The following is a 12,476-nucleotide window of genomic DNA, read 5'->3' as shown; positions in this document are numbered from 1 at the left end:
ACACATGTAAGAAAATATTTTGCATAATCCTGTAATTTTGGGGTAAACATGATCTAACTCATATCACTGAGGAAGTGCAGCACCCAAACTGAAACACTACCTAACACAGTAATTAATCCTTCCTTAAGTGTACTTGAAAAACTAAACACTGAGATAGAACTTAAAATTTGCTGCCAATAGTGTTTGTTATATCCTCTACCAGGGCAAACATCATACAATTATTTAAGCACTTTAGTGCTATATACCTAAGACACATGAAGTGTAAAAATGCCAATGCTTAAAATGCCAACACAAGCACACACAATCCCAGGTTCATACCTTTGAAACACACTTTATCTAAAAGGCCAGGCCAAATTTAACTCAGTTTTGTCAGGTAAGCCTAGAATGACCATAGTGCAGTTAACAGCATTATTCCTGGTTTACATGATACACTTTATTATATAGAAACGATTTCATATTCAAAAGCAGAAAACAATCAATTACTCAGCCAAGACACATTCCACCCTGTTTAATTAAGTACTTTTAAATTTACATAATTTTTAATATTGGTTTTCTTCATAAAATATCAGTTTTTAAAATCATAATGAGTTCTTCAGATATGACTGCCTGTGGCCAGATAGTCTAAGCACCAAAAAAGTGTAAGGTCAGATCTATCTTCAAGCTGACAGATCAGAATTTAAATGCTTTAAGCTAATCTTATTGTCTCAAAAATCTTGAACATCAGTATTTTTGCAAACTATCAGCACTTGCTATAACACCCTTACTACACTACATCTTGAGGTTACTACAGCAGAAATGAGGTGATAATTGCATATTAACATAATTATTCGGCAATCCCTCTGAGCAAGCTTCCTGGGTCACTCAGTAATTTAGATTAGATGCAACCTTCCTGTCATCAGATCTATGCTGCCCACTTTCTGTTCATTAAGAATTCTTTTTGATAGAAATGTACTTAATTTCATTGTTCTATGTACCTTATTAATCGTATTTATTACAAGTAGGTTTACAGCATCTCCAAGTTCTTATTCCAAAGAGTCAACGTTTGCTACATAACAGGGTCACACACCAAATTAAGAGTACTGTTTCATGTAATACTAGTTCATTAAAGCTTACATTCCAGTGGTACACTGTTGCCTACAAGCAGTTGTAGTTAGACATCTGTCAGTTTCTGTTGCAAAAAAGCCTGCCTTATTTTACAAGGACTTAGAACAGATTTGAAAGCATACCAGAGCTGAAAAATTAACACAGAAAAAGTCGGTGTAGTTTGTGAAAAGCATTAAGTGCTTTTACATGTTTTGGTATCAGGTTTCTCATTAAATTCATAAAAATGCTCAAATTAGCTAAAAGAGCAAGTATTAAGTAGGACAAAAATTCAGAAGCCATCTCCTAAATGGATTGAACTTAACCAGTTTAGTTAAAATAATGAAGAAATACAGCATCTTTCAGCAGTGTTGTCATGAAGGTAAAAATATACTTATCTTTTGCTAAGTAACTCCTCATAAATCAAATTCTTTAAGCAGATATGTGAATAACCAGGACACTCAAGGGATTATTCAAATATTTAGGAATCAGGAAAGGTGTCTCACATTTGTACTGTTCCCATTTAGACTTTTTTCAAGACTTTGTTATGTAGATAGAGAAAACCAACAAAACCTATAATATTATTTACAAGCATTCCTGTAATAAAGTTTTCTCAAATGACACATTATATTAAAGGTGATGGAACCAAAGTCACAGATTTTTAGGCATCAAGCAGCAGACCACAGAGAGCTTAAGCACATCGTGGCACAGGACTAGAGAGGCATCTCCTTCCATTTTGCCCATTACACAGTCATGGAGCTTGCTTCAAAGGTGAGATGCTTAAAAACCTTTGAAAATTAAGGTTTGTACAGAGTAATAGAGGAACCAGTAGCGTATTAGCATAAACCAGCCATATCTTGAGAAAAACAAACAAGAAACCCAAGTTAGAACACAGCTGCACATTATTTTTGCCTCTTACATACAGTAACGCACACAGCTCACACTACCTGAGTTTTGGATGTTATCTGGCAATATGAATACCCAAAGTCAATAAAATCACAATACTTTGATCATTAGAAGAATACCTATTACTTATTTTCCACTTTCTCTCTTTTCAAAAGCTATCCAGATCCACTCTTCAGATGGAAACAGAACCGTAAAACCTGACAGCTAGCGGAGTCAGTGACCACCGTGCCTTCCTCCAGCTTCTATTTGTGCCTGCAAATTGAGGTGTTGAAAATACATTCCCTTCTGCACAGCAGAAACACTATTTGCAGACTGCCTTGCTTAGCTTTGAAACCTACAAATTCACCTCAACACTTCTGAGGTTTCATGAAAACCTCCGTAGTAAGAGACAGCTTAATACGCACAACACCATGACTACTGCCCTCCCACAGCCACTTTCCATACAAGCATAGGGTTATTAATATAACTACAGTCTGAGGAGTTCCATTGAACTGAATTATCTTCAATTCACATCCACAGCTGTTCACATGAAAACATAAACTCTCATTCTCATATTCTCATAGCTAATCAAGACTCTCGTATTTTTAAAGCACCAAGAAAAATTACTGATGCCACACTAAGAAGTTACATTATTCCTAAAAAAAGAAACACAAAGTTATTGCCTCTAACGTTTTGCTATACTGTTGAAAGATTCTCTGACTTGTCAACAGCTATGTAGAAGAAATCGACTGAAGAGAAACTGAGTTATAGAGGAGTCACCACACACAAGCAGCCTGTCTTTTCAGGAGGGTTATGTTCAGGAACAGATCTGAAACACACTTCTCAAAGTTCATTTACCTTCAAAAGCTGTGTATCAGGTACTAAGGAAACAAAATAAACTTCCCTTAAATTTCAGAAACTTTGCTTCTGGTCTAGAATGTTGAAAGAGTGATACTTTAACAGCTCACATGTGAAAGGAAGCAGTATACAACTGAAGAATGAAATTATAGGAGAGAATCCCATTACTGCCACCAACCATTCTTAATCTTATTCCTCTAATATTGATTTGCTTGGGAAAATAAACCAGTTTGTCACAACAGGGTGCATCATGCTAAAATTCAATACTGCAATCAATAAAATAAATTACAATACAATTTAAGTGTCAAAAGAATCAGATGTATGACTTTTAAAAAATACTCTTGGAAGTGCTAACACAGCAGTTTAAGGTGGTTTCATTGGTAAAGACTTTTCAATGTGAGTTAGGTAATTTCTAAAAGATGCCTACCCAGTACAAAAGAAGCATGACTTTGAATCTGGTAACTGAAGAACAGTCACACATTGTCTAGCAATTCACAGGTTCCGTAACTCCCCCCAGCACTCCAGAACCCTGTTCATAGAGGAAAGCCACGCACTTAAATCTCCACGTTCCTGCAGCTCTTTGTCTAGTTTGGATTTCTAGTAGCGTGATCTAGTTTGACTTGCAGTGCCATTAGTTTCTACTAAAGATGAGAACTACAGTGTGAGTTTTCCTCAATGCAGACATACATGACTTCGCAGCATTCCAGTAAGAGACACAGAAATGTAAAAAATACAGATTTAAAGCTCTGTGATAAGACACACTATTTCTCCCCCAAAATGCACTTTTACATGCAGAGATAATTTATCTCAATCTCACATGCTCACACAATTTTTCTCTCTAAAGAAGCTAAATGTCTGAGAAAACACCTTTCATCCTTTTCACCACCATTACCTGTGTTTTTCAGCCAAATGTATTCTTAAGTCCCAAGTATGGTACTAAAAATTGCTTTTATCCAGACATGATACAAGTAGTTTAGTTTATTAACCACCAGAGCTACAAAACAAGAAGGTTTTTTCCTCATTACAGTCTATAAAGAAAAACCTTATTGCGAGACAGTTTTTTTATCTGGCTGCCAAAAAACTAAGGGTTGTGATCAGCAGTACAAAGTATAGCCCGTGGCCAGTAACTGGAGCTATAAACTGGGGTCAGTACTGGTCCAACACTGTTCAGTATCTTTATTGATGATGTGGATGACAGGGCAGAAGGTACCCTGAGCAAGTCTGCTGATGACACAGCTGAGTGGAGCAGCTGAGTGGGCTGTGCTGCCATTCAGATGGACCTCAACTGGCTGGAAAAATGGGCTGACAGAAACCTCATGAAGTTCAACAGAGGAAAGTATGAAGTCTTATACCGGGAATAATCCCATGCAAAGCCAATTTAAAGTACTCCTGCCTTCCTCCACTCCCCCAGGTTCCTTCTTTCACACTTCCAACCATTTCATTATCCAGTTAAAAAAGCTGGGACCCACACGCTGCTGAATCGGCACAACCAAGAAGCAACAACTATGAGTAAAGGCACAAACTTTTAGCAGCTTTCTTGACAGAAAAATCTACTGGAGAACCTTTTCCTAAAACTTATATTAATAAATGAAAAAGTGAAAATGCAGAGAACATTTCAGAAGGCAAAAAAAGCTTTGGCAGTCCTCTATTTAACTGCAAAACACATCCTTATGAAGAACACTACCATGAAGCAAATTTTATGTTCTAAAATTACTTTAAGTACACTGCTCAATCAAAGTAAAATGCTAGAAGTAAATGCTAGAATAATTCAAGTGGGGAATATTAAATACATCACTTGAGAATAGTATTAACTCAAGAAATAGGCTGAAATTACAGATTCTATTAGGCATGATAGCTTGGTTTTCCACAGAGACTTACAAACGCAAATCCTTCCAGTAAGTTAAATAAAAAGTATTCTGATTTCTAAAACACATCACTAACTTTTAGAAATTTTATGACAAATCTACACCCCTTAACCTGTAGCTGTACAGAATCAGTCACTTCATCTGCTCAAAAACGAGTCCTTTTGAAGCCAGGTACTGCCACCAAGTGGTGGTGAAATCCTGTATGCAAATCTAATTACTCCCCACGTGTAGAACACACAGAACTGAAAACGTTCCCTTAGCCACCAAGTGGCTATGAGCAATGGTGTATTTAATGTATTTAAAATTCATCAATCAAAGCAAAACCTACAGAATTTTCATATCCAAATCTAAAACCGACTTTCTGTTTAGAACAAAGGTTTTTCCTGCAATTCGGTCTTTTTGTTCAGGCACCTTTTGTGAGAAGCTGGGTAAAGAACTATTTCTTCCAATATAAATCAAATACATAGCAACAAACTGACTCTAATAATTAGCTGTTTTCCGTAACTGTACAAATCCCCAGTCAACTTTAACTACAAGGTCAAAGAAGTCTTATTTTCACCACAGACCCAAATTTCAGAGAAAGGTGAATTCAGTAACTGAGCAAAAGACCTCTTAAAGTATAAATTTCCAGCTTGTTATTTGGACAAGCTATTCTATGTACTTCTGTTAGCTTTTAAAGATCACAACAGATTGGGAAGGATTTTAGTCAGGTATATTTGACTATTTTTACAGGAATATTTCTCTATTCATTATATTGTTAGTTACCTGCATGAATTAGTGTTAGTCCTACAGACCACAGATGAAAACTTGCATGACAACAAAATGATGCTGCACAATGGATTTACAGTACAGCTTTCTTAAAGACAACATTAAGAACAGTTTAACTTGATTTTATTGAGGCAGATCTTTTAAAACCTTTCAACTTTGGAAATATTCTGATCTTATTTCCTATTATATTAAATGAAAGTTGAAATCCTTTTCATCCAGCACAATTTGAAACACATTTAGCAATTTCTCATGCTTTTTGGCTGGCAACTATTTGTTGTCCATATTTTAATAGCACCACAAATGTTAAGACTTCTTAACTCCTAAAGCATGCTATCCTTCCCAAATATAGAAAGACTACTTGAAATGAACACTCTGTTTTCACTCATTTAATTTAGAACTTTAGTGTAATGAATTATATTAGTGATATTCACTCATCCTTACCAGCAAAGTAGCTCTCATACTCCTCTATATTCTTTCAGTGATCAAGGGTTAAAAACCTAGTAAGACTGAAAGAAGCAGTGCCAGGTTAAGGCCAAAAAACTATCTTGTTACCTTTTCAGTTTAAGAACAAAAAATTCTGCCAACTTGGAGAAAGATCACTTTTACCGACAAACATGAAATAAAGAGTTTTTAAAAGACCCTAAGCTACATAACTCTGTACATGATCAGATGAACAGAGAAAATTTGCAATTCCATGTGACAAGAAAAGATAATGTCACCCCCCTCATAAATGTTTTTTGTTTCTTTTAAAAGTCATCACCATAAGTGATTTAATGGCAGAAAACTCAACTTGATGTTACCAAGGCAATACGAACAAGATGAAAATTGTCTGAGATCCATTGTACGAGCCAAAGAAACACACATCCCACATACTCAAATTTACCCTGTGCAAAATTCTGTACATAACCTATCCTTCTTCAGCATCCACAGTACTATTATTAATTTATTACATCCTCTACTTTTAGGTACAGCAATACATTCAAGACACTTTCTGGAAGAAAGTGTTTTTCCCTGATACCTCAAACGCTTAAAATCTGACCTCACTCTACACACTGTTACAAGGCAAGTCAGCTCAAGCACCTACCTTCTGTCACCTTCTGGTTACACAGAAGCGTGACCCACTATTCTATTAACACGCTGAGACCAAGATTATTTTTTCCTTACTTTTCCTCATATTTAATACAAGATAGCTCCTCATATGGAGCTCAGGAGACACAGCCTGGAAGTCAGAAACTTAAAGAATAAAAATTATAGCAATCCCAATAAAGTACATTCACTGCATACAGGATTTTATACCTGTGTGTTTTAAATAGCAAAAGGTTATTATTTTTAATTTCCAAACCCCAGGATAGCATATTTTTTGCATTTGTATTAAAGAACAAAAACCCCAGATCCTTTACTCAAAGAAAACCTACATGGAAAGCACACTGTCAGTCATTAAGAAATACATCCTGGTCAAGTGTACAAGTAAAATGAGTGAATCATTAAATCCCACTTTCAGCTATTGGTTTAAATGACATAAGATTACGCAAAAGGACAAGTTTGCATTCCTTGCTGCCTTTCTCTGAACGTTCTGTGCCATTTTTCAGCCCCAGAACTAGATTAGTACTCAAGAAGCAATACACATAGCAATGCAATGCATCTATGATACACCACAAATTTGTATAACCAGATCTGGTTTTTGTTTTCTTCTGGTTTTTGTTTTGTTCCCTGATAACTGCGTAATATTTGCGTTGATTTACTGACTATTCAGTTGTCATCTTTACAGAACTGTCAGAACCTCAAGATCTCCTCCAAGCAATAACAACACTGATCAAACGCCATTACACTGTTTCCATGTATTCTTTTACACATTTTTTCTGCCCTCTTGTTATGTATGCAAGAGCAGAGGCTTTCCCCTCAGAGACCAGCTTTTTTCTATTATACACAGACAACTACCATTAAGATGAAAGGTCTTTGGAGTTTCATTCAGATGATCTCATGCTTAAAGAACATACTCAGTTATTTATATAGACTTCTCAACTAATTTTCTGCATTTAAACCAGTAATGAGATAACAATAAATTAAGAAGAGACAGAACATAAACTGTAAGCATGAAGTACTGAAAGCATTAGAAGGCACAGGGAACAATCTAAATCTTACTGAGAATATAAGTCCCTTCTGTAACAATGATTCTTGTTTTGCACTCATCCTCAGATAAAGTATTTCCTTTTGCAGAGTTGTATTTATTCGTTTTCTCAAAGCAACACATTCTAGAAACTTGCAAAGTCAAGCTAAGGCAGTAAACATCATCTACATCTGATTATATGCATGCTACAGTAGTACAGCTTACTTTTAATTGTTCATAGTACGGAAGGCAATCCATAATCAAAAGTCCTGAATCAGTTGTACATTATACAAAGGAACAACATCGAACAAAGTGTTGTTTTAAATTCCCCACAAAGCATTCTGCTGTAATCAGTATTTTAAAGTTGACAGCAGTAGCACTAAGAAAAGTCTTTGCAGAGCAGAAGACACAATAGACACGTCTATTTTAAAATGCACATACTACATTTTGGGAGTTAGAACTGGGTGATCCTAAGGACTTTTCCAACCCTAAACATTCTATGATGTTTAAAACTACATCTACAGCTAAAGAACAAGCCCATCTGAGCAAATGGGATCTTACTCTCACCTTTTCAAAACACCAGGTCACCACAAGAAGCTGTATCAAAGATGGCATATTGGTCAAGTAGCAAGCAGGAAACTCGAGAAGCCAGCTTTTGTTTGGTATGGAAGCCTGTGTACACAAGTCCATCATGCCCTGTTTTCACAGCAGAGAATTTACTGAACTGTGGTGCCTTACCTAAAGATACTCTTGAAAGACTCAAGCTAAAACAGACTAAAGCAAACTGGTCCCTGTTACATTTCACAGAATTTAATGGAGAAGAGACTAATATTACAGTTCAAGGTTTTCCTGAAGTAGAATATCAAGTAACATGAAGAGAAACAAAATCTGGGCTAAGTTCTTTTTTTCCTCAAAATAATGGGGGGGTGGGACAAATGCCAAAGTTACAGAACAATTTTCCCAGACTGACACTTTGCATTTGCAAATAGACACCTAAGTTCTACAGCTCATGAGTACCAGCAGTAAATCTTCATAGACTTTTGTCTTTCAAATAGCACCCAGAAGTGTCCCTGAGGGGAAAAAAATAAACAAAACCCAAACCTAAACTCAAGAGAATTTCATTATTAAAATTTTGAGATGCTATTCTGGTAGCTGGTCAAGTTTCCCACACAGTTATTTATTAATCGAGTAAGTGCAAGTTTAACAGCTGCTTTCACAATGCAAAGTACACTTTCAGTACTTTGAAACCAGGTGGATAATGTGTAGAGGATGAAATTAATTTGAAGTACTCACCATTTTGGTTCCCAATAGCTAGTAGAATTCCTTGACAGCTTTTTGAGTGTTTAGCAGTATACGCTAATGGACCTAAGGAATTTGGGGTAGGGGGGAAAGAACACCCATTTCCCCCCCCAAGAAAAGCAGCATCCACAAAACTCCTACTCACCTTTGTTTGATTTACATGAAGCTGTGAGATCCACTTCCACATTAAAACAAACCTGCAAAATAAAACAAGAACTTACTGTACAAATACCACTGTTTCCTGCTCGTGTTCTAGACTATGAGACAAGACAGACAAAGCACAGAGATAAGAAATTCACAGCTAAACAAGTATTCCATCAGTTTTGTCTCAGTGTAGAAATATCAAAGTTCCAGTGGTCTTCACCCAAATACAGATGTAATCTTCAAATAACACAGATGTTGGTACTTCAATTAAAGATCCATCAAGAAATCCTGTCAAATACACACAGGCTATTAAACTAAGTGAGCAGGACAGGAGAAAAAGAGTTACAGGCCAGAAAAGCTCTGCCTTCAAGGTCCCTGGATGGGGAATGAAACACATAAAGGAAATGGTTACAAATGTTTTTTAAATCTTTCAAGGAAAAATGATGAACATATCCAAGATTAAGTGTTGGACAATTTTAAGCCTGGGCCTCACTACTCCGTTGCCTTTCCTAGGACAAAACTGTGATTATTGTTTTAAGGCTGGCTGGGCCATTTTAAAATCATTACTTACTTTGTCTTCATTAAAGATAATTAAGATTAAATGCTCTAATCTCAGTTTTGCTCATGGATCTTTAACAGAACTAACTATAGAGGAAGTACTTCACTTCCTAGTTGGAGATAATCAGAGTATATAACATTTGGAAGAGACCCCAAGTCACTGAAGCTGCAAAAAAGCAAGAATGGATTTGGGTACAGCATCTCTGGGTCTACTTCTAATGAAGACGCAACTACCAGCATAAAGCTTTACAGGGAAGGTTATCTGTACCTAAACCGATGTATTTATCACCAGAAGTAACTTTGAAACAGATATCCATCCTCAAATACTGCGGAAGATTCTTTCCCTCAATTTGATCACATGCAGCTTTATGACTCCAAGTTCCCCAGTTAACCTGTAACTGTGTCAAAGCCACCTCCCCAGATTACAAAGAGTAAGAAAAGACAGACCTTTCAAAGAAGTCTTTCTGGCAATATAAAGTAAGTGAAGACAAGTCTCCGAACTCCTTTCCCTAGCCCCAGGATCATTTCTTAAGTACCACATAAACCTGTTGCCTTTATGCATTATTGTTATTCAAAATATATGCTCATTTCTCAAGTAAGATGTACTACAGAAAAAAGTCAAAAATTCTTTAGTCAGGTTTCAGAGTAATGTTCATGTGCCTGGAGAAGCAGAAGTGTTATTTGCAAACAGTAACGGAGCCCTGCTGTGTGTTACAGAAGGTAAATGTAAAGCTACAGTTAAAAACACCCACAAAATACCATGCATGTTTGAAGAGCCATAACACCTTTCAAGAAATGGGATCCAAAGTCTTTACAGGCTTTAACATTATCAAACACTAATATCAGCACTAAACCAGACACCTCAGTAAACCTGTGTGTGCACTTTGTCTGGGGAGAGTCAATCCCAGCCAAACAGTTCTCTCACTGCAGGTAAGAACTACATCAACGTCTTCCTCCCTGCAAAATGATCTCACACCACCACTGTAGCAATTCTCACATCTTCTGAACACTGCAATTAGCTGAACATCAGCAGTAACTGTTCTCAACATAGATTTCATGGCTTGTGATTCAAGTGCAGACAAAATCTTTGCATCAAAGGATTTAGCCCGGACAACTGTAGATCAGTGCGGTAATACAGTTACTCACTCTAACAGCTTTTTCATGAAAACACATTAATTTGGAGCAGTCTATTACTCTGTTGACATAAGATGGGAAGTCTTACCCTACACTGCCTGTCTCGAGGGTATGTGCTACTCTTGTACTCACTGAATGTGCTCTGGAGAAAACTTAAATGCAAGTACCCTTTGGTTCATAGGGAGCTCGCAGACCACTTGGGGGATAAATCTTTCCCTGTTAGCACAGAGGGAAAGAGAAGTGAAGAGAGAAGATGGGCCATTGTAACTGGGATATTGCCTCGCTGAAGGAAAGGTGACAGAAGTCTCACCAAGAAGATGATTGGCAAGCAAACTGCTGAAGCACCAAAGGGCTGGCCACTGCAGCCCTGTGTTACAAACTTCAAAGGGCCCTGCAGAATTAACTCCCCTTTCCAGGGTTTTAAACCCACTTGTGTTCAAAGCTCCACCCTATGGGTGACAGGTCATGCCATGGCATGCAAACATCTTAATGAAGTCAATGCAATCCACAGAAAGACACCAGATTTTAGCCCAAACTACTGACAGCACTGAGACTCTCACTGCTTAAAGCAATCCAACCTACAGTACTTAAGCAACACTCAACTCTCAAAGGTCATTCTGCTGTCAGAGAAGATTCCTCTCATGCCAGTACAATCAAACTCTAACACCTACCCTTCATTTCAAGGGTGTTGACATTTGGAATAACTGAGCACCTGAAATTCTTTACCATCAGATCCAGGAGGGGTAGCTCTCCAAGACTCCTTAGGGAAAGGTGAAGATTTCAAAATCACAAATGCTTTGGCTCTGATTTTTCTGTCTTAATTCTCATTATCGGAACAGGAAACAAGAATGAAAGGCAGTCTCCCTCACCAGTAATAAAGACAGCATCAAGAGACTCAAAAGCAGGTAGGAAATACAGTTCCAGAGCATTCACCTTGAGGCCTTGCCACTCAAAAGGGGCCCACAGCAGGTACAAGGACTGCTGTGCAATGGTGAGGCTTCTGATCACTGATAAGCAGCTGCTGTTCTGATAAGGGGAGAGAACAGGAAGAGAAAGAAAACCGCAGTGGTGGAGACAGGAGATATGTCAAGTGTACCCCCAGTGGTACTAAGGAAACACAGATGGATTCTCACAGGTGAGAATGCTTAAAGAAGCACAAGCATCTCACTCATGGGTAAATAGAATCATAGAATAGTTAGGGTTGGAAAGGACCTTAAGATCATCTAGTTCCAACCCCCCTGCCATGGGCAGGGACACCTCACACTAAACCATATCACCCAAGGCCTCGTCCAACCTGGTCTTGAACACTGCCAGGGATGGAGCATTCACAACCTCCCTGGGCAACCCATTCCAGTGCCTCACCACCCTAACAGGAAAGAATTTCCTCCTTATATCCAATCTAAACTTCCCCTGTTTCAGTTTTAACATGTTACCCCTTGTCCCATCACTACAGTCCCTAATGAAGAGTCCCTCTCCAGCATCCCTATAGCCCCCCTTCAGATACTGGAAAGCTGCTATGAGGTCTCCACGCAGCCTTCTCTTCTCCAGGCTGAACAGCCCCAACTTTCTCACAGTCTGTCTTCATACGGGAGGTGCTCCAGTCCCATGATCGTCCTCGTGACCCTTCTCTGGACTTGTTCCAGCATTTCCATGTCCTTTTAATGTTGCGGACACCAGAACTGCACACAATACTCCAAGTGGGGTCTCACGAGAGCAGAGTAGAGGCGCAGGATCACCTCCTTCGACCTGCTGGTCACGCTCCTTTTGACGCAGCCCAG

At 38.0% G+C, this 12,476-nt stretch overlaps 1 protein-coding gene across 1 annotated transcript in view; it reads right to left on the bottom strand.

Annotated features, from left to right (window-relative positions):
- Positions 1 to 12,476, bottom strand: part of HFM1 (helicase for meiosis 1) — a 109,663-nt gene that overhangs the window by 2,933 nt on the left and 94,254 nt on the right. Inside the window, exon 40 of the mRNA XM_061465528.1 lies at positions 9,008 to 9,059. Within this exon, the coding sequence (XP_061321512.1) occupies positions 9,008 to 9,059 (52 nt within the window). The remainder of the gene's footprint in view (positions 1 to 9,007; positions 9,060 to 12,476) is intronic.

This window comes from Pezoporus flaviventris, unplaced genomic scaffold (assembly GCF_033815535.1).
Source record: "Pezoporus flaviventris isolate CSIRO_AGI_PZ_B2104156 unplaced genomic scaffold, CSIRO_AGI_Pfla_v1 ptg000040l, whole genome shotgun sequence".
Taxonomy (NCBI): Eukaryota; Metazoa; Chordata; class Aves; order Psittaciformes; family Psittacidae; genus Pezoporus; species Pezoporus flaviventris.
This window is presented reverse-complemented; position numbering and strand designations above follow the sequence as displayed.